Genomic DNA, 27854 nt, shown 5'->3' with positions numbered 1-27854 from the left:
TTTTTGCTTTTTTGGAGGGGGGAGGGTAGGGCAATTGGGGTTAAGTGATTTGCCCAAGGTCACATGGCTAGTAAGTGTCAAGTGTCTGAGGCTGGATTTGAACCCAGGTCCTCCTGATTGCAGGGCTGGTGCTCTATTCACTGCGCCACCTAGCTGCCCCTATCTAGGTTACTTATAATTAACATAAGTATACATTCTACAGGTGATACTCTGATTTTGGAAGTGACAATCAACTTTATAGGACTTAAAATTGAAAGAGGCTGAGAGAAGATTTTAAATTTAGGAAGCAAACATTGAATGATCAATAAAGATTTTAGTAATACTTTTTCAGTTATTTATTTTTTTGGTTAATTTTAGACTCTTTTTGATCAGAACAATGCTGCAAAAAAAGAAGAGTCAGAAAGCAGTAATAAAAACGATTCTTCCAAGAAGTTGTCTGTTGAGAGAGTTTATCAGAAGAAAACGCAACTTGAACACATTCTCCTCCGGCCTGATACATACATTGGATCTGTGGAACCATTAACTCAGGTCAGTGATATTCTTTATGCATGTATGTATATTTATCATTTATCATTGACTATTGTGGTTATAATTTCAGAGATGGGGATGAAAGATACATATGGTTCAGGAATTTTATTTCTTTGAGATTCTTTGATGACTGACTAGGTATATAAAAATTAAAAGCCTTTATTTTCCATTTGCTCATTGTATATAAGGGATAATTTGTTTTAAAATAATAAAAGAAAAAATCTAATAATCCTTCAAGACAAGCATTGAAGGAATTCTAAATCAGAAACTTACCTTTATTTTGTGTGCAGATGTAATAAGATTGTGGAAATTAAATAGAACATGATTTGGGGGTTTATTATAGTTCTGTTCATTAGCCTACTGAAAGGAATACCAGTTTAATTTGAGGCCATTTTAAGGTCTCATATTATTTCAGTGCATAGCCATGTTAATGGGTATAAAATTCTTTTTTCCAAAATTCATACTGTGTGATAGTACGATTCTGAGAGAATGAAAATTATGCATTCTTCCTGTGGGTGGTTTAATTGTGGCTTTAAGAGGGACCTTACCAGAGTAGTAAACTTCACTCAATGGGTGTGAAAATAACTTTCAATTGTAGGTCTTACCCTAGAAGTTAGAGCTTTGAAGTAAACTATCTGCTTGTTTAATTGTGAATAGTCTGTTGCTTGTCCAGACCTTTATCCATGTGGAGAGTAGTTTGTTGGCTAGAAGGCCTTTTGATGATTTGTTGGCCTCTTGATGATTCTTCTGTACATCTGTGGTTATCACCCATATTTCAAAAAATTAGATTATATATAGAATTAAGCTAATGAGTAGAAAAATGCTCTGAATTGATTAAAAGGCTAAAATATAGGTGGTTGCTTGTCTCATTAGTATTTGATTTTACTATATTGGGTTACCTCTATTAACATTCCCCCCCCTGCAAGTAGCCTTAGTGCAGTGGTGGGTGATCCTCAGCACTCTAAGGGTAAGTCAGCTGAGGACAGCCTAATTTTTATATACTTTGTTCTCATTGACCTTACCAAAGTGAGCACATAGCCCAAGCCCTTTTCTAACTAAAGGATTAGGTTTGTGGAATGTGAACTTAAGCAGAATTTTAGTGGTAGAATGTGGTTTTGGATTGTGTAAAATTTATATTACTGATGCTTATAGTAAAAGACTCTTTGAATTTTGTCTGTGCAGTCAATGTGGGTTTATGATGAAGATGTAGGAATGAATTGCAGAGAAGTTACTTTTGTGCCAGGCTTATACAAAATCTTTGATGAAATTCTTGGTGAGTACCTTTTTAAGAATTAAGACAAATCCTTTCTTTTGTTAAGTAATTGTAGTCTTAGAGTCAGGACTCTACCTTGTTGATTTAAAGAGGGTTCCTAAGGACATCAAACTGAATATTCATGCTACTTCAGAATGCTTACAGGGTGGCTGAAATGTTATAGTATGTTATTATATTCACATGCAACTTTGAAGAGGTTATAAACGTTTTCCATTAGTCTGAATTTTTATCTACCTTTACCATTTTTTTTTTTTTTTGCTTTTTGGAGGGCAATTGGGGTTAAGTGACTTGCCCAAGGTCACATGGCTAGTTTTTGTGTTAAGTGTCTGAGGTCAGATTTGAACTCAGGTCCTCCTGACTCCAGGGCCAGTGCTCTATTCACTGCACCACCTAGCTGCCCCTACCTTTCCCATTTTAATCATTATCATGTTTACCTAAAAATAAGGTAGGGGTTTTCATTTTGTAGGGATGTGTGCTAAAAATGGCCTTTGGGGGCTTTTTGTTTTTTGTGATTTGAAGGTTAGCTACTTTCATCATCACAGCCTTTTCTCCCAATGACTTCTTTAACATAGCTGTTAGCCCAATCTTAATTCTTCATGAAAGTGACATTAACTCCTCTGCTCAAAATTTCAGTCTCCCTATTGTCAAGTAAAGTTCAGACTCCTTTGCTTATTTTTCAAGGTTTTTCATAATTTTTGTAGACTAATTTTGTATTATTTTCTTCCATTTACTGTACACTCCAACCAAATTGAACCATTCTCTGTCCTCTCAAAATGCTGTTGTTCTTCCCCATTCTGTGCCTTTTATCATGCTGTCCCAGGTACATGGACCAGCTTATCTCTCACCATTGACCTGATGAATTAACACCCATCTTTTAAAACTCTAATCAAATACTATTTCCTAATATAAAACCTTCACTGATTTCTCTCCCTGTCATGACTCATCTTTTCAGACCTCACATAACATTTTGTTCTAAATTCTGTAATACACTTATTATGTAATATTGTTGATTTAATTATTTTTTAAAATTATTATTTAATTAATCATTTTTGTGTTTTATTCTGCCGCTAGACTATAAGCTCCATGAGGGCAGATACTAGTTTTATCTAAATTTTTCATCTCCCTGATACCTGTTCTTTCCTTTCCAAAGCCCTCTGGTGTGTCTAGCTTAATCTTCCCTATTTTGTGCAATTATTTTTCCTGGCTTATATCCCTTATATTAAAATTCTAATTTAATTCTAATCACCAGTTCTCAAGTTCAGGTTCTGGGAGAGAGTTGTATAATAAAAAGAAAGATGATCTTGGAACATAGGAGATCTCAGTTCTTGATCCCAGTGCTTTATTCCATATGTGACCTTGAACCAGGCATTTAATCTCTCTTGACCCTGCTTTCTTCATCTCCATGATTCTATTATAAATCACAGTAAGGTGTGTCAGCCCTCTCAGGGGATGTTTGTCTTTTAAAGGAGAGATTGTTAACTAAAATCAATCTGTATGGTAAAAGGGGGAGATGCTTTCGAGCCAGGGGGCCTTTTCATTGGCCTTTGCATACTTCTAGTCTCTTACTACTTGCCCAGAGGGCTACACAGACTAGAATAATTGGGTGGGGAGGGCTTTGGGCCCCTATTCATTCCTTCTTCCTCACTTTTCAGCTCCATGTGTTGAGGGGATGATTTCAGGGCTAACCCTAGCTATTTTTTCCTATTTCATTTCCATTTCCTAAACCTTGTTCCCCAAGTACCCAGCATTATTCCTTTCAAGTTACATGCTTGTGGGTTAGAGTGATCAATTAAATCTATAGGCTTAATGTCTCCAGTTATAAAGTTTCTAGTGTATTATTTTCAGAGACAAGTTGTTTATGTAATTTAGGGTTCCAGTGAACTTAAATTAATGCAGTAGTAATGAATGTTAGAATATTCTTAGCCTTCGCCATTTTTTAATTGTTCTTAGAATACTCATGAAAACATATGTATGGGATTAATCTATATTTTCCTCAAGACTGATTTGACAGGCTGATTGAATTGAAATCAGCTAAATTAGCTGGGTTTTTTTTAACCACATGACGAAAAGATTGAACTTGTCATTTTTTAAAACTGCAAGCTGTGATCTTATTGTATAAATGCCCTAAATACATTTTGTATGGTAACATATGCTGTTTGAAGTGACTGAATTTCAATTTTACTTTTTCTTATATTTATTTGTAATTAACTTTTCCCCATTTTAGTTCAGTTGAAATGCTTTATTTTGATTTCAAAGTAGTCCTCAAAATTTTAGAATGTTATGTTGCTTTAATTTTGTAATGAATGCTAATAGTAACTTTTAAAAAATTTCTTTTGCAATATGTTTCACTGTTTATATGTATTTGTTTTTAATAGAGCTTCACACATTTACTTAAATAGTTGACTATTCTCACAAAAGTGTTTAATTTTGTAGTTAATGCAGCTGACAATAAGCAGAGGGATAAGAACATGACCTGTATCAAAATTTCTATTGATCCGTAAGTACATCATTAGGCTACTTTAGTGAGCTTTCTTAGCTAAGTAAGTTATTTCATACAGGTGGTTCCTGACTTATGAACATGCAGCTTATGAGTTACCTGTATATATGAATGGCGATTGCTACTTCAGTACCCTGAATGATTTCTTTTCTATTACTAATTCCTCCTTTTGCCAAAGTCTGCTGCTGCTTGAGTTATTCCCCATGACTTCAGGAGTAGAGCCTTTGGCTGCACATCTCCTGAAACTCATCCCACCTTCTTTTGGAGCCCTGTTGCTACTTGAGCCATTCCCTACAACAAAGCCATGTGCTTCTAGAGCCCTACCCTGTAGTGTTTACCCTTTGTTCCTAGAAATCTCTATTCTACTGATTTCTTGCCAGACTTTCTCTTGGCCATGTCACAATGGAAGCTGCCTATCTTCCTGTCACATTCCTTTCCACTTTCACCTACATAGGACTCCTTGTAACTCAGACTTGAGAAGTTTCAAGGGAATTTGGGATTGAAGGATAAAATAATTGGCTTTTGAGGGCTGATTTAGTACCCAAATGAGTTATGAGAAATTGCATTCTGAGTCATAAGCAACTGATTTTCAAAGGAAGTTTGGGAATATAACTTATTTGTAATTTTGGGACTGCCTACCTGTTTTTTGCATTGTAGAATATTTACAGAAGGTTTTCGTAATCAAATTCACGCATGTAGTGAAATGAATAATGGGTTTTTCTAAATCATTTAAGTTTATTGTTCTCTTAATAATTTTGTTTTCACAAGCATCTGTTTTGTGAAAATTTAGATTATACTTATCTTTCATAATACTATACTTAGTTATTCAACATTATCATTAAAAATTTTTTTACAAACCAAGAAGATTAAGAATATTTATAATTAATAATCTAGTTTTGGATAATTTTTTTATTAACACCATAATAAAACTGATTTTTTCTTTCATTTCTCATATCTTTTATGACATTACCTTCATATAATCATGTTGTTGAAGTTCTTTTTCTTCTCAATGAAACTTGGCGCTAACAGTCTCATAAGAGATCAGAATTAGGGAAGGAATAAAGGCATTTTCTAGCCTCCTTTGCTTCTTTATCTCCCAATTTTGGTAAAGTTTTTGAAAACAAAAAATTCATTTAACCATTTGTTATATTTGAGGAGTATAAGTAAAAATCAGAAAGTACTAACTATGTGTAAGTGAAGGCAGCCATCTTCAGTTTTCTTATTCATAATATAGAAAAGAACATTGGAAGTGAAGAGAAAATGATGCTTTCCTTAAATGCGTGCTCAATATGGTAGTTGAGTAACTGCATACTTGGTTATATCTGCTAAGCAATAACATTATTTGCCCCATTAATCCAACACATATCATGAATGACATTATAAATAACATTATAAAGATGGATTTATATGTCAAAACTTTTATTTTCCATAAGGATGAATCTTGGAACAATATTTTATTGCTATGTTTGTTCCTAAGTTTATGTAAGAAATTCTATGCAAAAAGTAATCCTGTTGTAACAAGTATTTTATTTAGTTCCTGTTTATCAACCTTTATAACAAAAGAAATTGTTTTCAAAATTAAATTCACTAAATGAATTATTACAGCTCATTACATTAAAACAGTCTACTTACTGGTAGTTATCTAGGAGAGTAAACATCTTTAAGATGCATTAATAAGGACTTGATATCTTTTGCAGCCTGACTAGTTTTGAAACTTTGATTTGGAGATGATACTGAGCTTTCCATTTCCTTCCAGCAAAGCCCACTCAGATATAGTCAGTTTAAAACCAACACATAACCTAGAAGCTACAAGGAAAAAAGAAATAAAGTAGTGTCTATATGACAAATTTCTCCCTAGTAGTGGACTGGGTATATCATGGCTCCTCAAGGGGGTCTCCAGACAAGTGTTCTAGGATTCTACCTTTCGTCTTGTGTTATCTGTCATTTTTCTTAGTCACTTGGATAAAAGCATAGATAGCACACTGGCCAAATTTACCGATGACATAAGACTAGGAGGATTGGCTAACATGACAGTCAGTGTCCCATAAGATGCCAGCAAACTGGGAGCAAATGAAATTTAATAGGGATACATCATATAGTTGGGTTTTAAAAATTGACTTAAGAATAAGAAGTACGACTAGAGAGCATGTCATCAAAAAAATCTAGAAGGTTTAGTGGATTGCAAGCACAAGGAGTTGGTAGTGTGATAACAATAAAAAAAAATGACATTTTTGGAAGCTTGGAAAAGTGTAGTGTCCAGCACATGGGAAGAGATAGTCCTTTTCCTTGATCAGGGCACACGTGGAGTATTGTATTCCGTTCTGGATACCCCAGTTTAAGGATGACACTGAGCCATTGAAGACCGTCAGTCAAGTCATGGAAGTATGGTGATCTATGTCAGTGGGGGGTCTACCTATGCTGGTAAGCTAGAGTATGTCTCTGGTGGTTAGTACCTCAAGATAAAGCCATATAACAATCAGTTAAAATGACTAGGGGGAGGGGGAAGAGATCTTTTAGCTTAGGATAAAGATCACAAGGGACATAACTGTCTTCAGGTATTTGAAGGAACATTTTCTGGAGACTTCTTCTGTTTGGCCCCACAGGACAGAAGAAGGTACACTAGGTAGAAATTGTAGGAAGGCTGATGTAGGTTTAACGAGAGGAAGAACTTAAAAATAGTGCTGTCCAAAAGTGCAATGAAACTGCTTTGGGAAATAGTGGTCTACCCATTTCAAGAGGCCTTCAGGAAGAAAACTGACTAAAAAAGTTGCAAAAAGGAATTCTTGTTCTTCTCTAGATTAGTCAAAATGTTTCTTGAGTCTTTCTCATTTGTGAGACTGTTCTTTGTGAATATTCTGAAGATTCACAGGTTAACAGATGTAGAACTTTGAAGGGTCCTTAGAGGACACAGAGGCCTCAGTGGGTTAAGTAACTTGCCCTAGGTAATGCAGACAGTAAGCATTCAAGAAGAGACGGTCAGATTTTATTAGATCAGATAACCTGAGGACTGTTATTTCTGTCAGTGTATTCTTTACGCTATGAGAGTCATGATATTCAGAATGAAGAGGGTGATATCCTAGCCACAATCTTGACCTTAGGAGACTGCTGGAGTATTGTGTTCAATCCTGCATGCTACATTTTTGGAAGGAAAATGGTAAAATTGAGAGCATCCATAGAAGAGGGATCAGGAGGACCAAATGACTTGAGATCATGACACATGAGTAATTTAAAGATGGATAGTTACCCAAGAAAAGATAAGATAGAGGAAGCACATGCTAGCCATTTAAAAAATTATTATGTGGAAAAAGGAGTCAACAGCTTCTGTTCACAGAAGGTCAATTTCAGCTTGATGTAAGGAACAACTTCCCAACAAAGAGAGTTATTCAAAAGTAGACTAGGCTGCATAAGTAGATCTTTAAGCAGAAGCCTAATGATAATTTATTGGGTGTGTTGTGGGGGAAGAGATGGGTTGGACTAGGTGGCCTCTGAAGTTCATTCCAATTTTGAGATTCTCTGATTCTGTTTGTGAAATATCACTTTCATAACACAGTTGAAAGATTCCCTTGCAGCAGTGAGATTTCATACAAAGAATTAAATGTCAGGTAGGCAGACTTTGAGTATTGGAGCTGGTTACTTTTGGACTTGATTACTACTAAAGTTTATCTGTGTGATTTTGCTGAATTAATTGTCTTACTAATCTTTTTTAGTTATTGTGCTTTTTAGAGGCTTATGAATTGAGCATTCTTTCATGAAGACAAAGGATAACTTTGATGTTTCTTTATTTCTGTTATTTATCTGAAGCCTGATTTCTTATTGAAATTTTTTTATAGCAAATTACATTGGGAAACAGTTGCTTTAATGACTGGGCATTTATTTAGATCTTGCTTTATTATAGTTCCCTACAAAGACTTTTTTGCTTACAGTTTTTACAAAGTAAAATTTTATATAACTTATGTAAATATGATATTAAAACTAATTTTAGTAGGACATAGATTGAGCACATAAAGTACAGAGAACACTATCCAGACCTTATCCTCTCTCTTCATAGTCACCTGAACTGTGGGAATAACAGATATTGGAATAGCTAGGGTCAATCAAAGAATAAGAACAGATTAGACAAGGGATGACCATGTTTTTGTACCATGGTACAAAGTAAATTAAAAGAAAATAAATTAAATTATTACAAATAATTAATTATAAATTATTACAAATAAATAATTACAAAGAAAGTAAATTAAATTTGCTAGAAGAGTTATCAAAGTTAAAATATGTTGGTACTTGTCTAGGGTAGCAGGCATCTTTAAGATAACTAGAGCTTGATATCTTTTACAGCCCGAATATGTATAGGCATCTTTAAGATAATAGAGCTTGATATCTTTTACTGCCTGGATATGTGTTGGTTTTAAACTGATTGTATGAACATTTAAGTGGGTGTTTCTGTCAGGAAGTAAAGAGCTCAACGTCATCTCCAAATCCCGCAGTTTAAAAACTCATCATAAGATGTCAAGTCCTTGTTGATGTATATTAAAGATACCACCCTAGATAATTACCAGCCTCTGAAAATTTATTCATTATGTAGACTAGCATATGTAGACAGTGCATTCAAGGTGAGACACTCATAGAAGCAGGAGAGCTTGAAGAACACTGTTTGGGTGTGTGACAAAGTGACCCCGAGATTCACGTCTGGGTGGTTGGGAGAGAGAACACTTGTCCTCGTATCAGGAGATTGAGAAATAGTGAAAGAAAGTTAGTTTTAGAAAGAGATGATGATAAATTCAGTTTTAGATAAGTTGAGTGTAAATTGTGAGACATCAGTGTTTGCTTATTTTGTTTTTAGTAAACTAAGTTACTTCTGAAGCTTTTTTGTTTTAGTTTTACTTTTTATAATAACTGAATCCTTTAATAGAATACCAAATACATAATAATGCCTCAATAAAAGAGACAAGTCACCAGACAAGCACCTCTTGGTTTCCCAGGCAGTTGCCTAGGACTATAGAGCAGGTTCCCGTCTGGATCAGCTGAGGAAGTGTCTCACTGGACACTCCCTAAATGGTGGAATCACAGGTCTGGTCAAACTAAATTTATACAAGGGCAGCACCAAGCACCTAATGAATAACATAGAACCTATAGTTAATCTCACAAAAGAAATGAAAATAGTGCTATCTAACTTTAAGCTGAACATCAGTGGAGGTCAATAAATGAAATGAGTTGAACTAATCTAAAGGGATAAGAGTTTCTATGTCAAGACTGTTTAAAACAGATGTTGGACAAAGTGGTACCTTAGGATTATTGCCTATATTTAATTCCATGTGGTCATATTTAAGAAAGGCAGTTCAATAGATAAATGTGTTTTTATTTTAGTATGTGAGTCTGAAAAAGAAAGAACAGGTATAACAAATTTTTTAATGTAATGATTAACATTTCACTTTACTAAAATATTCATCAGACACAGAATATTTGTTAGTATTTCAATATTAGCTTGGAAGAGGTTGTCTAGTGGATACTCTGTCCATTTGTACTTGGTCCTCTGATGATTAACATCTTAATAATCTTTAATATATAGATAACATGCTTATGATATTGCTGATGGTACAAACCTAAGAGGGATAGGTAACACAGTTAAGTGGCAGTCTAGATCTAAAAAGATTTTCACAGGCCAGAATGGTGGGTCAAATCTAATAGGAGAAGATTTAATGGATAATGCAAAGTTTTACACCTGAATGAAAAATTACTGTCCAGGCCAGATGATATCTGGAGATACTATGTTTAGTTCTGTGTGCCACATTTTAGGAAGGATGATGATAAAGTATAGAGTGTTCATAGGAGGGTGAGTTAGATGATTAATGGTCTTGAGATCATGCCATGTGAGAATTGATTGAAGGAATTAAGGGTATTTCTCCTGGAAAAGAGAAGATTTGGTGATCATTCTCTTCAAGTATTTGAAGGACTGTGTGGAAGAGGGAGTAGTCTTGTTCTTTTTGATCCTAGAGGACAGACCTAAGAAGCAGTGGGTGGAAGTTGCATCTAATAAGATTTTGATTCAATATTAGGAAATCTTCTCAACATTTAGAGTACTCCAAAGGTGAAATGGGATGGGCTGCCTTAGGATGTAGTGGATTTCCTCTCACTTGAAGTCTTCTTGTCAAGACTAGCTCATCACTTGTTGGGGATGGTATAAAGCAAATTATTTAGATTTAATTTGGACTAGATGGCAGCCTCTGGGGTTCTTTCAAACTCATAGGGATTCTGTGATTTCCTGTTTGACATATCTTCAAGTGGCAGTAATTTTGTAATAAAGTGTCTAACATGACATCCAATCTTTTCTCAGTTCAGTCTCAGAGGGGTAGTAGTGAGACTGTGACTTAAACCCTGAAAAAGAAATTAGAACAGATATTGCCCCTTTTAAAGAACTGATGAAGTTCTTTAACCAAATTCTTTAATCTATAACTGTGATTCACATAATAGAGAAATAGACCTTTAATTCTCTCTTCTCTTCTTCCCCCCACCTCATCCTTCCCTTCTCCCCTTTATAAATTCCTTCCTGAGAATCTAGTGAGGAAATGAAGTTGGAATCAGCACTCTTGATGCAGAACTTTTGCTCAACATGTATTTCTTTAGCACATGATGACAGGAGTTCCAAGAATCCCCAGCTCTAGATCTAGTCTCCTCTATTCCTTTCCTGCCCAAAAGACAAAATAAAACCAGTTCCTTGTTCGATTTTGTGTGTGTCTAGGAGACGTCCCTCTACCCCTCCACATCTACTACCTGAAAATCCTTTTAGACCTTCCTAACATTCATGATCTGAAGCTGGAAAACAGAGCTCTAAATAAGTGCTCTAAATATTGTTGATCTGGCCAAGTTATTTTTGCTTCTCTGGACCTGTTTTCTTATGCTCTCACTAAGATCTCTTCCAGTTTTTAAATACCATGTTCTTATAAAATGACCAGTTAGAAAAGTAGCTTTTGGGGGATATTATCACAACACATTTTTATTACTTTATCTTTGCTGAAATGATATTTAAAATGAATATGCAGGAGCATTTTTAATGTTATTTCTTACTTATTTACAGTGAATCTAACATTATCAGCATCTGGAATAATGGAAAAGGCATTCCTGTAGTGGAACACAAAGTAGAAAAAGTCTATGTTCCTGCTTTAATCTTTGGACAGCTTTTAACATCTAGTAACTATGATGATGATGAGAAAAAAGTTACAGGTAACTATTTCTAAGCATTTTGGCTAAAATTTTTTCATTCTATTAATACAGTTCGTTGCTAATTTACTTTTATTATATTGAGATAGTTTCACATAAAACAAAGTTTTATATCTGGAAAATGTTTTTTGTAACCTATAAAACACAATCTTATATGAATGTTACCATAATAAATTAAAAGTGATAACTTAAAACCCATAATTCTTAAAATGTATCATTATACTATGTGGCTGAAAATATTATCAGTCTTAAAAAAAAAACAATTTCGAAATTCTTATTTCATGATTTTAATGTCAACCTTTTGGTTTAACCCCAGTTCATAGTAGTTCATTCTAATGAGGCAAACCACATATTTTTTAAAAATTATTTTTAACTGATTTCTTTTGTTTTTTTTTTTTTAATCAACATAGTTTCCCTCAGTATCCTCTTCCCTTCCCCTCCCAGAGAGCTGTCCTATATAACAAGTAGAATTTTTTTCAGACAAAAAATGAGAGAAAAGGAAAAATACATTTTAAAATTTAATGTGTATATGTTTTTTGGCTCAGCTTACTTAATTCTGTATATGTTCATATAGATCTTTACTTGCTTTTCTGTATTTAACAAATATGTGATTTGTTATAGCACAATAATATTCTATTACATTTATGTGTCACATTTTTGTTTAGTCATTCCCCAGTTGATGGGCATCTATTTTGTTACCAATTTTTTGCCATCACAAAAAAGTGCTACAAGTATTTTGTTATATGCATATAATTCTTCTTAAAATGACCTCTGGGGGATATAAAACTCAGTAATGGAATTTCCAGGTCAAAGGATATAGACATTTTAGTCACTTTATTTACATATTTCCAAATTGTTTGTACTATTTACATGTTCCACCAGCAATGCTCCAGTGTGCCTTTCTTCCTTCCAGCATTGACTATCACTTTTTTAGGTCAGTTGACTGGGTGGGAGATAAAACCTCAGTGTTATTTTTATTTACGCTTTTCTTTTTTATTAGGGATTTTGGAGCATTTGTGGTTATGGATACTTTGCAGTTTTTCTTTTGTTAACTATTTGTTCATATTCTTTGACTACATCTGTTGGGGACTAGTGTTCATGTGTATGTGTCCGGGGGGGGGGGGGGGGTCATATATCTCGGGTTTAAAATTTTTTTTTAAAGAAATTTTTAGATACACCCCCCCCCCCCATTTAACCACTTCCCTTCTCATTCTAGATGCATCAGCTTTGTCTGCAGAGGCTTTCCAGTTTTGTGTAATCAAAGTTATCTTTCTTTAAAGAAAAATTTTGTAATTACTTCTGTCCCTTGTTTGATTAAAAACTCATCTCTTATCATAACTGTGAGAGGGATATGGCCTGCTTCTTTTCTATTTTTTTTTATAGTAGGATCTTTCATTTTAAGGGCACATCCATTTAGAATGTATTATGGAATGGAATGTGACATATTGGTCTAAGCTTAATTTCAGTGAGATTGCTTTCTTGTTTTCTCAGCCATTTTTGCCAAACAGGGAGTCCTTTGCTAAGTAATTGTATGTTTTCTGCTTTATCCGACACTGGATTATTGAATGACTTTGTTTATGCTTCTCCCTTGTCTACTCTATTCCATTGATCTATCTCTCTATTTTTAAACTAGTACCAAATGATTTTGAAGACTTCTACTTTACAATATAGTTTTAAAGTCTGAAATGTTTTCTTTTCAGTTATTAAGATGTTTGTCTCAAGAAATTAAAAACTAGAAAACACTGTATTGCAGGCAAAGTTGAACATGCTTTCATGGGGATCATATGTATTCTTTTGACATTTTTCTCAATTTACTTTGATAAAGTTGATTTTGCCACTTTTTTGTAGCTTGTGAACTATTAATAAACTGGGAAGATAGTGCAAAATATGTAAGTGCTAATAGATGTTGATAGGAAATATAAATTTCATATGTTCACTGGATATAGTGACATTTAAAACATCTAGTATATACTAAAAATTTTTATAAAGATGAAAGGGTTTCTATAATCATTTTACTTCTCTACTCCAGGAACTTGTGATTTCTGTTCACTTCTTGCCTGGATTATTGTAGCCTTGTAATTGGTTCCTCTCCTCTGCATAGCTGCCTAAGTGCTTTTCCTAAAGTGCAGATCTGATATCATCACTCAGTAAATTGTGATGGCTCCCATCACCCTTAGGACCAAATGGAAATTCCTCTGTCAGTCAGGGCTCTTTACCACCTGTTTCTAATTTATCTTTGTAGCCTTATTACACGTCATTCCCTTTCAGGTACAATATGGTTCAACCAAACTGGCTTTTTTACTGTTCTAAATACTTGACGTACCATCTTTTGTGTCCACGGGTATATTATGCTTAGAAGGCTCTCCTTCCTCCCATCTGCCTCTTAGAATCCCTAGTTTCCTTCAAGGCTCATCTCAGGTTCCCTTCCTACATGAGGTATTTTCACCTCTGCTAGTCACATTTACCCCCATTACCATGTATCTAATTCATATACATATATATTTGTGTGTGTGTGTACATATATATGTATATATGTGTGTGTATATATGCATGTTTGTCTTCCTTGACAGAACATAAGCTTCTTCAGGGCAATGACTTGTTTTTGTGTCCCCAGCTATCAGAGGTATGATCCCTACTACATAGATACTTGATTGATTCTTGAGACACAACTTTAATCATATTGCTCCTACTCTCAAAGAACTTTATTTATTTATTTATTTTGCTTTTTGGAGGGCAATTGGGGTTAAGTGACTTGCCCATGGTCACACAGCTATTTTTTGTGTTAAGTGTTTGAGGCTGGATCCGAACCCAGGTCCTCCTGACTCCAGGGCCAGTGCTCTACTCACTGTGCCACCTAGCCGCCCCTCTCAAAGAACTTTAGTGACTCCTTATTTTCCCAAGGATAAGCTACAGTTTTATCTGTCTCCCATTGAAGGCCCCCTACCCCTTGGCTCCAGCCTCACTTTCCAGCTTTCTTTCCTATTATTCCTATTCACATATGATGCCTCCCAGCCAAACTGGACCAGCTGTTCCCATACAGGACAGTTTCATTGCCTGCATCCATGTGATAAACGAGTATCCCACATGCTTCCTCTCTGGCTTTCAGGCATTTCCTCCTCAAAACCTTTCCTGATGCTCCCAGGTTTTCAATTGTCAAATTCTGTTTCTTTTATTCATGTATAATGGCAGTATGGACAGTAGGAAGATCCCTTAATTTAGAGTCAGAGGACTAGAGTGAGCATCTTGGTTCTGCCACTTACTACCTGTCTTTGGGCCAGTCATTTGATCTCTTTGATCTTAGAGATGGACTTCATCCTCTGCAAAATGAAGAAGGGACTGCTGGGACTACATGACCAAAGGCTCTTCCAGCTCTAGATTTTTAGTCCCATGATGCAATGGAAGACTCCTTCCTTTTTAACTTTAGTTTAGAGGTTTGCCTTGGGGCACTGAAAGGTAAGGTGAGGGACTTTCATAGAACTAGTGTGTATCCAAGAAAAGATGTAAACCCAGGTTTTACTGATTCTAATGTCAACTCTCTGCACACTTCACCACACTAATTTTCTTTGATATATTCATGTTATGATTTGCTAAATAAAGCGTATAAACTTGTTTAGAATTTATGATACCCAGTTTAATGAAGTTCCCTTTAAAATTGTTTGATTAGAACTTTCTCATTTAATTGTTCTTACAGGTGGTCGTAATGGTTATGGTGCAAAACTTTGTAATATTTTCAGTACAAAATTTACAGTTGAAACTGCTAGTAAAGAATATAAACATAGTTTTAAACAGGTATGTGTACTTAGAAAATGATTCACTTATTTTTTTTTTTTTAGAGATTTAAGTCACACGTACATTTACATAGAATAAACATGCAAGTTTGAAGGAACATTACTGCTTCATCAGCCTTCTTTCTAATCACATACTATTTTGAGTAACTTTTGCTATTAAAGCATGGTTAGCAGGGTAAAATAGTTTCAAAATACCTGGAAGAAGTCTAATGACACCCAGATTCTTCTTCACACCTCTTTTGTTTCTGTGGGACCCTTAAAATATAATGCTTTATAACATAATATAAAAATTAAAATAGTTTTTTTTTGTTTTCAGAAAAATAACTGCCTATTTTGAAATTTTTCACTATAAAAATTTTGAAATACTAATTGTGCTTTCAGTGATACTTCAGTATTTTGTATTTTTAAAACTATATAAATTGCTTTCCTTTTGTTTTTCAATAATCAAGTGAAAATAGGAATGTTTAAAGTTAAAAATATCAGCATATTATGAGATTATGAAATTAATTTATTTGCTTTAATGTGAAAGAGAAAATGGATAAAGTTGTGGAAGTTCAAGGCTTATGTCCTCTTCCATAAAATTTAGCAAGGTATGTTTTTGTTATTTGTGCTTAAAACATAGAAAAAGCTTTAATAATATTTGAATTTTTTAAAGACCTGGGTGAATAATATGATGAAGACTTCTGAACCCAAAATTAAATACTTTGATGGAGATGACTATACATGTATAACATTCCAACCGGATCTGTCAAAATTTAAGATGGAAAAGCTTGACAAGGATATTGTGGCCCTTATGACTAGAAGAGCCTACGACTTGGCTGGTTCATGCAAAGGGGTCAAAGTCATGTTTAATGGGAAGAAGTTGCCTGTAAGTCTTTTAGATGTTCATCTTATCAGCCTTAATTATGTAAATGCTTCTATCATCTTATTTATCTGACTTTTGCTGTATTTGCTTTTCTATTTCACTTGCTGGAAATCAGTGGCAGTGGGTAAAACAGGACAGCTTCACATGGGTCTAGAAGTATGACCAAAAAGGGAGGTAGGGATCTCGGGATGGGGCTCCATTGATATTAGAATGGAAATAAAGAAAAGATAAGGCAACTACTGTCTTGTGTACCCGCTGCTCTGGTCTGACAGTGTAGGATTAAACAACTTTTTTGGGGCTTTATAGGTAAATGGATTCCGCAGTTACGTAGACCTTTACGTAAAGGACAAATTGGATGAAACTGGGGTTGCCCTGAAAGTTATTCATGAACTTGCAAATGAACGATGGGATGTTTGTCTCACATTGAGTGAAAAAGGCTTCCAGCAAATCAGCTTTGTAAATAGTATTGCTACAACAAAAGTGAGTAAATATACAAATATTGAACTACTCAGCTAGGACTGGAATAATGCTTGGATTTGTCATTTAAGGGCAGCTGGGATAGAGCACTGGAGAATCAGGAAGACTCATTTTCATGAGTTCAAATCTGGCCTCAGACACTTGCCTTCTGTATGACCTTGGGCAAGTCATTTAACCTCATCTGCCTCAGTTCCTCATCTATAAATGAGCTGGAGAAGGAAATGGTAAACCACTCCAGTATCTTTGCCAAGAAAATCACAAATGGGGTCACGGAGAGTTGGACATGACGGGAAACAACATCATTGTCATTTAAATTTTTTAAAAAATCTTATTTTGCCATATAACAAACTGGTAAAAATAACTCTGGTTAAATCATGATTGGCATTTTAAAATCAAAACTTATTTTCTGTGAATTCTGCAAATTAGGAGTGAGTATATGACTGAGGTCTTAATAGGAAATATTGCATTTTTAATTAGTATGTGCCATTTATGAAATTTAGAATAATTTAAAAATTTCCTCTGCTTTTTGAATGAATCAAATAAGGATTACTTAAGAATGATTACCATTTTGTGGATTTTCTAGTCCCTCTTCTGTTTTCTCATTGCTTTTTCGTATTTGATTGTTTTGTGGTTTATCTGAAACTATGCCATTGGATTAGCAAGGGAAATAAAACATTGAAACCTAAACTGTCTAGTTTTTCTGCTAAATATCATGTCTGATAAAGGTTTGTTAGTGTGTGAGGTGGAAAACAGTAAGATGAAAAATTAAAGATTATTGCCTTATTTTTGTTTGTTATATATATTCGTAGTTGGTCTTTAAATGAAACACTGAATAATTTTGTATCACTTTTGAGGAACTTTGTGTTCTATGTAAAATGTTACTTATCTTTTCCCTGTAATACGTTACTAGATAAGATCTTATCTCATATTAAAAAGGGAGAAGAAAGTATGAATTAGACAGTTGCTCATCTCCAGCCCAGCAATGGGGGACAGAGCTAAGGGACCATAGTGGCCTCAGCTGGGAGGCCTCCTAGAGAGGTACTAGAATTGGGGGAGGCATGAGATATCAGTTCATCTGGAAAAAAAACAGCATGGGGATTTTAACAGCTTATGAACTCGATGTGAGTCATTGGTGTGGTAACAGCCAAGAAAATGAGGGCAATTCTGGGGTACCTTTAACTTAAGCATATAGTGTTGAGGAGGCAGGAGAGGAAAGGACTGGTACTGGTCAGACCCAGCTGGAGCCTGGTGCTCAGTTCCATGTACCACCTTTTAGGAAGCACATTGATAAGTTCTGAGGGTCTTGAATGGTGAATGGCCTACAAGTGTACACAGCATGAAAGAACTAAGAATGTTTTCTCTGTAGAAGAGAAGACTTTGTGTATGTGATCATGGTATTCACCTATTTGAAGGACATGAGAGAAGAAATTGACTTTTTTTTTTAAACCTCAGAGGGCATGAAAACAGTGCATGGAATTGAGAGAGGCAAATTTGGGCTTGATATATGGGAAAACTTCAAGTCAAATATCCAAAGGGTTGCGTCCCCTACATCGTGACTCCAGGGACAGACAAGACAAAAGGCCAGTGAGGGGAGGAGGGGGAAGGGATCCCATATGCTATTTTCCCCAGGGTTCTTGGGTGTAGGGCCCTGGACTGTTTTGAGCTTGAAGTGAGGAAATTTGGAGGCAGTGGTCTGAACAGACCAGGACACATTGCCTTCTGTCTCTCCAACAGGGTGATTTTCTTGCTAGGCTATGCCAGCTTGCCTGCCCCACCCATAGAAGCTGGTGCTTGTTCATTGATGTTAGTAATGAATGAAGAGATCACAGATGTAAAGATGTTTGCACATTTTAGAGTGCTATTGAAATGTCAATTGATATTTTTGTTATTATATGCCTGCTATGTGTAAACTGATGCACTTTGATCTAATGGGTAGAGAGCCAGCAGCCTCAGAATCAGGAAGACCTGGATTCAAGTGTTACCGAAGAAACATAAGGCTGTGTGTGACCTGGGCTCCAGCAATGAGTTCTGGGAAAGTTGCAGAACTTAATTAGACATTGGGAATTTCCTTAGTTGGGTGGTTCCCTAGCCTGATTAAATCATAGGACTAAATTTAAAAAAAAAATACAAATAGTAGACAATAGATACTGATTGATTAAAGTTCTAAATATGAACTTAATATGAAGTTTTTCTTTAGGAAAAATCAGACTTAAATCACATTTGAACTTTGTGATTTCCCAAGGGTTTTCATACTGTTGAACAAGACCAATTCTTGCTCACTTTTCCTTGCTTTGTCCAAAGAGCCTAGACAAGAAAGGGTAAAAGGTTGGCTTTGACCCTATGAAGCATTTACAGTAAAGAAAAGAGTGGCAGTCATTGGGCCAGGAGGGCATGTGGCTGAATTGGTTGTTTTGACTTTGCATTTCTTCTGGGAGCCTTTTGAGAATTGCTACTCCGTAAATTTGATGCTGGAGAGGTTGAGATCCTTTCTTTCTTTTTAAGGGTGGAAGGCACGTAGATTATGTTGTGGATCAGATCGTTGGGAAACTGATTGAAGTAGTTAAGAAAAAGAACAAAGCTGGAGTATCAGTGAAGCCATTTCAAGTAAGTAATGCCTAATGCGTTCTCTAAATCCCTGAAAAGTTATGAAAAAAAATTTAACACAGTGTTGTTTCCCCCACCAGGTAAAAAACCACATATGGGTTTTTGTTAACTGTCTTATTGAAAATCCAACTTTTGATTCCCAGACAAAGGAAAACATGACTCTGCAACCCAAAAGCTTTGGGTCTAAGTGTCAACTGTCTGAGAAATTTTTCAAAGCAGTGAGTAAAAAAATGCTTTATGTTTATTTATTTACTTATTTTCTTGGGCAGGGAAGCATGGTAATTAATTATCTGATTTACTGCTTCATCATCCCTCTTCTCTTCCCTGAGCATGGGCTGCACCTCAAGGCTTTGTCCTGGACCACCTCTGACACTCTTTCCTTTGCTGTCCTTACTGACACCCACACATTCAATGATCATCTGTGCAAATAACTCCAAAGTCTCCCTCTGTACCTGTATGTGTGTGCATTTCTCCTTGGTGTCTCATTGTCATCTCATCTTCATAGCAGAGCTCGTCGTCCCCCTCTGAGCTCACTCTTTCTCCAGCTTCTGTCTCTTGACTGAGGGCACTCAGAGGTTCATCACCTTGAAAGTCATCCTGACTCTCCTCCGATTTGTAAATTTTTTAAATGTTTTAAAAATGTTTTTATTAATGCTTTTTCTTTTAACAATACCATCATTTCCCAATGACTGTTGTCTTCTCTTCTATCTTTTTCACACTAGCACCAAGGAAGTTCATGTTGTAATGTTAAACATTTGGCAGTGAATTTGGCAGTCAGGAGAACTAAATTTCCATCTGACCTTACTCATTTTTCTGCCATACCTCCAGCATCAGAAAACTTGTCTAGTCTTACTGATTCCCCCCTCTGTAATGTCAGCCCTTTTCAAGTAGGAATTATTTCATTCTTCATGCTTACATCCTCAGAGTTTAGCACAAGACTTAGAGAAGAGTATAAAATTCTCCAGGCACTGACTAGCATGGTCACTTCATCTCTTAGCCTCAGTTTCCTTGTTTGTAAAATGGGAATAATGACAGTGCCTACCTGCGGGAGTTGTAAAAATGAGAACCTGTGAAAGGTGTTCTACAAACTTTGCAGTACTACATAGAAATCCCTGTGCTGATTGGCTCTTTCTCTCCATCTCTCACCCCACTGGTTATGCACACATCAGCTGGTATTTAGTATAAATGTTTGTTGAATTGAAAGGGCAGAGAGTTAGTTATAAGTGAGTGCTTTAGAACATAACAGTATTCCAAATAACTTGTTTATAAATTAGCTACATATTTTTAAGAGATCTAGTAGGAAAATAAATCCTTTTCTTTTTAGGCTTCCAACTGTGGTATTATAGAAAGTATTCTGAACTGGGTCAAATTTAAAGCTCAGACTCAACTGAACAAGAAGTGTTCATCAGTAAAGTATAGTAAAATAAAAGGCATTCCCAAACTGGATGATGCAAATGATGCAGGTATGAAAGACTATTGTTTACTTGTACATTTTCACTTAAATTATGCAAATTCAAGAGTTTCCCATTTATTCAGATTCTTTAGGAAATGAAGTGTTTGAGTCAATTGAATTTTATTCAGTTTTTTGAATGAGCTACTACTTGGATTATTAATTTTTACTGAACTAAAATTCAGTTAGTACACTAAATTTATAACAATTTAATTTTTATGACTTTAGAAAGCAATTTAGTATCTTGGAGTGCTATAAGATCATTCTAGACCTTATTTTATTTATCTAGCTAAACAAGGAGGTTGCACTAAATTGTATCTAAGATACCTACCAGTGCTAACAGTCTAGGATTTTGATGATTATCTTCATAGTTTTAGTGTTAAGTACTTTGAATCAATTGAAACTTAATCAGATTTGATCATTATGATAATTCATTATTTTCTATGTACTTTAAAACTATAGACTATATGCTTAATACTGATGTGTAAAGAATATTGTTATTCTCCTGCTTCTATATCAGATCTCCAGAATATCAGTTCAGTTTTTTAAAAGTCTACTTGAAACATAAAGTTATGATTTAAGAAAGAAATGGGATTTTAAAAGTAAACTTAATAAAGGAAATTTATAAATAGGCTCATAATTAATAACTCATGTTTTTTTAATTAATAGACTGTTGATGACTGAATAAACACCTTTTGCTCCTACGTTTTCATATGATGAAAGCAACAAGATATTTTGATTTTTCTTTAGTGGATCTTCCCTTTGACTTGTTCTCTTTTCCCTTTTTGTGAGGTGGTAAACATTCCCTAGAGTGCACACTCATATTAACAGAAGGAGATTCTGCAAAATCATTAGCAGTTTCTGGGTTAGGTGTGATTGGAAGAGACAGATATGGAGTCTTTCCACTCAGGGGTAAAATTCTTAATGTTCGAGAAGCTTCACATAAGCAGGTAAAGAAATTAAATTGCTGTTATATTTCTATGATATAAATTGTGTCTTGCTATTTGTTATTCAGAACATATCTTCACCTTACTGAACAATATTTTTATACAGATTATGGAAAATGCAGAAATCAACAACATTATTAAAATAGTTGGTCTTCAGTATAAGAAAAGTTATGAAGATGCAGAATCTCTGAAAACCTTGCGTTATGGAAAAATTATGATTATGACTGATCAGGTACATTTGAAATTTACCATTTAATTATAAACTAATGTTTCTTGGTCAAGTTATTATTTAGGATGTTATTTTGTAAGCTTGCTCTTGGCTATTAGCGTAACTAATTTTTGTTTGTTCAGAAAACATAACGTGTGACTTATCCGGTAACACTTAACCTTTGTAACTAGTTAACATTATACATATTTAAAGATATATAGTTGTGTATATACATAGATGTGTCCTAAATGATGTACATAAATAGTTTCAGCTGCTATTTTAAAGTCATGGGTGAAGAAGGCCCTCTATACAGTACATGAAGTGAGAAAGGCAAACCAGTAAAATCAAGAGGTCAGAGGCAGTTTTTTTTTCCTTTATAAAGGATTTATGATGCTTTTTTTTTTCTTATGCCATCATTTTCATTTCCCAGTGAATCAGGTATTACATACCTCCCCCTCCCCACCTTTTCAGCTGAAGAATTTATGTCATACTTCACCAAAAATACTGAGACCATTCCCTGATAGCTCCCTTTTCTCCCCTCCTTCTCATCTCAGATGCAATCCAATCCAGTAAACATTCATTAAAGCACTGTGCTAAGTGCTAGGAATATAGTTAATATCAGGACGGTTCCTGCCATGAGTGAATTTACAGTGCAAAGGAGGAGACAAGACACAAAAGGAAGCAGGACAGTGGTGGGGAGGGAAGGAAGAAGGAATGGGGTTGGGGGGGAGGGAGGGGGTACCTGTTGCGGGGACATCTTGTTGCTTGGAGGTGAAACCAGCAGGGCAGTAGATGCAAGGTAGAGCAAGCTGAGTCCGGGTTCTGTCTTCTCTAAAAGAAGGCTTTGGGAGGAGTTTAGTCCTCAGCCTTCCAGTCAGAGGGGAGAAGAAGCTGAAGCAGGTGATGTCATGACAGTCAGTGATTGAGTTGGCAGCAGGGTGAGATTAGAAGAAATGATGAGCTTATCCTGGAAAGAGGCCTCTTGTTCCATGGAAGTGAAACCAGGAAGGGCAGTACATGCATCGAATGCAGAGTGGCCCCTATCCTTGCCAGAGATCCAATTCCCCTGCATGCACCTTTGATCCCCTCCCCTCCATCTTCTTTTGAAGATTGCCCCCACTCTCATCTCTACTTTGTCTTTCATCTTCAGTCCCTCCAGATCTGCTGGTTACAAGCACTGTCATGTCTCTCTCTTAAAAAGCCCTCACTTGAACTTCTCTCTTCTCAGCAATGCAAGGATCTCAGACAACTCCAAAAGACTCATGATGGAAAATGCCATCCACATCCAGAAAAAGAGCTATGGAGTCTGAACGCAGATTGTAGCATATTATTTGCTCTCTCTTTTTTTGTTTGTTTCTTTTTTCTTGAAGTTTCTCCCATTGGTTCTAATTCTTTACAACATGACTAATGTGAAAATCACTTCAGTGTGAATGTGTATGTAGAGCCTATATCAGATTGCATGCAGTCTTGCGGTGGGGGGAGGGGAGAAAATGTGGAACTTAAAATCTTATGGAAGTAAATGTTGAAAATTTAAAAAAAGTTATTAAAAAAAGAAAAAACCCACTTGATCCACTCTATCATCTCGACTAACTATTGGCTCATTTCTCTCCTCCTTTCAGCTGAACTCCTTGAGAAAGCCAGTTGCCTGCACTAGGTGCCTCTATACTTCCTCTCTTCTCACTCAGTTCTAACCCCCCTGTAATCTGTTTTCTGATCTCAGGATTCACCTCAAACAGCTCTTTTTCAAACATTACCAGTGATTTCACATCTAATCCTCATCCTTCTTGACCTTAGTATTTGAAATTGGTAATCGCTGTTTCCTGGATAGTCTCTGCTCTTCCCTGGTCCTCATCTTGCTGCTGGCTGCTGCTTCTTAGTCCCCTTTGCTGGATCTTCATGCAATTTATATCTCTTAACTGGGGAGTGCACCCCAAGGCTTAATCTGTCACACACATTTATTAAGCCCCTGCTGTGTGCTAGGCATTGTACTAAGTGCTGGGGAGACAGAAAAGTGAATGTTAGTGTTTGCTCTCAAGGAGCTCAGTCAAGTGAGGGAAACAATGTGCAAGCAACTGTGTCCAAACAAGTCATAAACTAATTAACAGAAGGAAGGCACTAGCATTAAGGGAGATCAAGAAAAACTTCCTTTAGAGATGTAATCTTTAGCTGGGACTCGAAGAAAGCCAGGGATACCAGGAGGTTAGGATTAGGAAGGAGAGTGTTCCAGGCATGGGGGGTAGCCTAAGAAAATGCAGAGTATCTGGCTCAAGGAACAGTCAGGAAGCCAGTGTCATTGTCACTGGCCTTATTCTCTTTTCCCTCTATGCTATCTTACTTGATGATCTCATCAGCTTCCATGGGTTCCAGGATCATTTCTATGCAGATGATTATCATATATTTTGCATGTGTATAAAAACACACACACACATATCTCCAGCCCTAATTTCTCCCCTGATCTACAGCCTTACATCACCAAATTGAATATCTTATGGACACCATGGACATGTCCAAAACAAAATTTATTATCTTTCTACCCAAACCCTCCCTTCTTCCCCAAGTTTTCTCTTAGTGCTGAGAGCACTGCCCAGCACCATCCTATTACTGTTGAGAGGATTCTTCCAGTTTCCCTTCCCTCTTTGCAGCCACAGTGTTATTGTCACTTACTATCATCCCTCATATCTTGTCTGTTGTCAAAACTTGCTGTTCTTACCTCCCCAGCATCTCTTGGATACGTCTTCTTCTCTGCACTCATACAGCTACCACTTTGAAAAAGGTCTCTTATCTTTGCCTGGACTATAACAACCTTCATCTCACACTAACTCCACAATGGGAGTGATTTTCCCAACGAGCAGGTCTGACCAAGTCATCCCTTTACTCAGTAAACTCCACAGCCTCCCTATTGATTCCAGAGACAAATGTAATGTCCTCTTTTGAATGTTGAAAGCTCACTGCAGTCTCCTTACACTTTAAGATCTAGTGATACTGACCTCTTGGCTATTTCTTATGCAGAACACTCCACCACCTGACTGCTTCTCTTCATTGACTTTCCCCCATCCTGGAACACTTTCCCTCTCCTGCTCCAGCAAGCTTCCCTCACTTTCTTCCCAAATGAACTCAAGTCCTACCTTCAGTGGTTGGGCTATCTTTCCTCTAATGTTATACTTCTTACTAGATACTTTGTATGGACATGTGTTTTAACCTCCTTCATTAGATTTTGACCTCCTTTAGATCAAGCACTGCATTTTTGTCTTTCTTTGAATGCCCAGTGCTTAGTACATAGCAGGCACATAATAAATGTTTGTTCACTGACTGACTGACTCTCTTCTTCTTTTCTACCCTCCTCTCCCCCAACCTCTCCACTCCAACAACCCCTTACAGTGAGTACAAGAGAATATGTTGTCATTAAAAGAGCATTGAAATTGAAGTCAGAAGATATGGGTTCTGGCTTCAGTTATGAACTTTTGTTGCTATGTGATTGGATCAAGTTATGGTACCTCTCTGAATCTTAGCTTTCATCTGAAAAATGGGAACAATACTTATATTTACCCAACTTAGAGGGTTGTTAAGAGAAAAGTGCTTTATCCACCTTAAAACACTATGTACTTGTATTTTAGTGTTTTATTTTATCTTATGTTTTATTGAATATTTTTATACGTTGACATACATGCAGCAAACAGATTATTTGACTTGCCCAGGGTTACAAAGCTAGTAAGTTTTTGAGGTGGGATTTGAAGTCAGGCCTTCCTGACTCCAGGCCAGACTCTGTCCATTGCACCACCAGGTAAAATCACAGGATCTTGTTTCTATACACAAAGATTTACTTCCTATTTACTTTTTTAAAAACTGGTGTGTTTAGGTAGTCTTTTCTAAAATTTTCATAGTTTTCCTTAACTTTCGCATATATAGGATCAAGATGGCTCTCACATAAAGGGCTTACTTATTAATTTTATTCATCATAACTGGCCTTCACTTTTGAAACATGGCTTTCTTGAAGAGTTCATCACTCCCATTGTAAAGGTATGTTTTACATTCAAAACTTTTAAAAATAGTGCAAACTGAAAGCATTAACAGGCAAACTAAATGCATTTGTTGTTATCTTTAAGGCAAGCAAAAATAAGCAGGAGCTTTCCTTCTATAGTATACCTGAGTTTGATGAATGGAAGAAACATATAGAAAACCAGAAGGCCTGGAAAATAAAATACTACAAAGGTTTGTGTTTCAAATCCTTTCAGTTACCTGAGACTACTACTGTTTTTCACATGGGTGTTCTAAATAGTTTCTAAATATTCTTTTAATAGGAAAATATTTTGAAAAACATTTTCTTTATGTGTCAGAACATATTATGGATTTTTTTCTCTCATTATGTAGGGTTGGGTACCAGCACAGCTAAAGAAGCAAAGGAATATTTTGCTGACATGGAAAGGCATCGGATTTTGTTTAGATATGCTGGTCCTGAAGATGATGCAGCTATTACTCTAGTATGACAATTAGCTCCTTCCCTTTTCTTCCCTTCCCCCTTATGGTTTCCTGTTGCTGACTTATTACCAAAAAAAAGTTTCCAACTCAATATCTGGTAACTTTTTTGGGCTATGTAGTGTAGAGTCATCATAAATTGCTTGACATTTTATCATTAAGAGCCCTCCTGGCTGTTAAAAACTAACTTGGCAGAACAAAATACATTATGGCAGAAATATAATTCCTTACAAACAGAAAAAAAGAAATAAGAAATTTTAGATTTAGGGTTTTTGTCATTATTAAAATTTGGTTTTGGCAGGTAAAGCCTCAATTTTACTTAAATAACGTCTTTAATAATCTCATATTTCAGGCATTCAGTAAGAAGAAGATTGATGACCGTAAAGAATGGTTAACAAATTTCATGGAAGATCGAAGACAGCGCAGGTTACATGGCTTGCCAGAGGTTAGTTATAAAGTGATGGTCTGGGGGAAGAAAAAAGTAAGAAGCAAAGTTAATGCAACAATAATGATGACATTACTATATACCTTTTCTCTTAGCAATTTTTGTATGGTACAGCCACAAAGCATTTGACTTACAATGATTTTATCAACAAGGAGTTGATTCTTTTCTCAAACTCCGACAATGAAAGATCTATACCCTCTCTTGTTGATGGTAAGTATCTTTTTTTATTTAAAAAATATTGTTTGATTATTTAGTTAACAAGCATTTATTAAATAATTATTATGTGCCAGCCACAAAAAATGAAACTGTTTCTGCCCTCAAGGAGCTTATACCCAATCAGGGGAAATAGCACATGCGTATGAAAAATGGTCATGTATGTATGTACTTACTAAATATAAAATAATTTCACCAGAGAGGTCAAGGAGAATGAGGACTAAGGAAGGGCTATTGGATTTGGTACTTATAAGGGTCATTGCAAAAGACTGAGAGAAGAGGAAGAGTGGAGATGGTTAACCTAGACAGCTCTTCTAGGTGTTTGAGTATGAAAGGCAGGATAGATATAGGGGGAGGGTGTGGAGGGATTGAGTGATAGCTTTTTCAAAGTGAGGTAGGACTGGCATCAGGGAAGGAGATTTCAGGTAGGAAGAGAGGATGATAAAGGGGTGTGGTGTGGATGATGGTGGACACAATCAGTTGGAGAGGGCGAGAAGGAATAAGGGATAAGAGGTTGAGGGTAGCTGTTTTGGGGAGTCTAATAGAGAGCTAGAATAACAGTAGTAAAGAGATTCCCTTGTAGTAATGAGGGCCCAACTGACATTTGGTGACAGAAATTTGTAGCAGATCCAGGGATCTTATCGTGGGAGATTTCTCCAGCATTCTCCTGGAGCTGGCCTTTGAGAAGGAACAGAGAAGAGGTAGATAGCAGGGGCCCTCCACAGTTGGGGCATGGCAAGGCATGCATCGTGATAGGACACGGGCATTCTAGGTAGACAGGTGGAAAGCATCCTAATGTACAACTGGTGGATTAGAGGGCCAAGACAGATATCTGATCCATCCACCCCTTAGTACTTTCCCAAGCTATCACTCC

General features: G+C 36.0%; 1 protein-coding gene across 1 annotated transcript in view; it reads left to right on the top strand.

Moving 5' to 3' along the window:
* The first annotated feature begins 357 nt into the window (after positions 1-357).
* The window catches only part of TOP2B (DNA topoisomerase II beta), a 69687-nt gene continuing 42190 nt past the window's right edge, over positions 358-27854 (top strand). Inside the window, exons 1-17 of the mRNA XM_069088503.1 lie at positions 358-528; positions 1711-1801; positions 4235-4298; positions 11368-11513; positions 15202-15299; positions 15954-16166; positions 16470-16643; positions 19143-19244; positions 19325-19462; positions 20569-20707; positions 21487-21644; positions 21748-21873; positions 25756-25866; positions 25953-26058; positions 26218-26327; positions 26675-26767; positions 26863-26977. Of these exons, the coding sequence (XP_068944604.1) occupies positions 1714-1801; positions 4235-4298; positions 11368-11513; positions 15202-15299; positions 15954-16166; positions 16470-16643; positions 19143-19244; positions 19325-19462; positions 20569-20707; positions 21487-21644; positions 21748-21873; positions 25756-25866; positions 25953-26058; positions 26218-26327; positions 26675-26767; positions 26863-26977 (1981 nt within the window). The 5' untranslated portion in view covers positions 358-528; positions 1711-1713. The remainder of the gene's footprint in view (positions 529-1710; positions 1802-4234; positions 4299-11367; positions 11514-15201; positions 15300-15953; positions 16167-16469; positions 16644-19142; positions 19245-19324; positions 19463-20568; positions 20708-21486; positions 21645-21747; positions 21874-25755; positions 25867-25952; positions 26059-26217; positions 26328-26674; positions 26768-26862; positions 26978-27854) is intronic.

Source organism: Petaurus breviceps, unplaced genomic scaffold (assembly GCF_028583685.1).
Source record: "Petaurus breviceps papuanus isolate PSGF00001 unplaced genomic scaffold, PetGlider_PUasm1.0 185, whole genome shotgun sequence".
Classification (NCBI taxonomy): Eukaryota; Metazoa; Chordata; class Mammalia; order Diprotodontia; family Petauridae; genus Petaurus; species Petaurus breviceps.
This window is presented reverse-complemented; position numbering and strand designations above follow the sequence as displayed.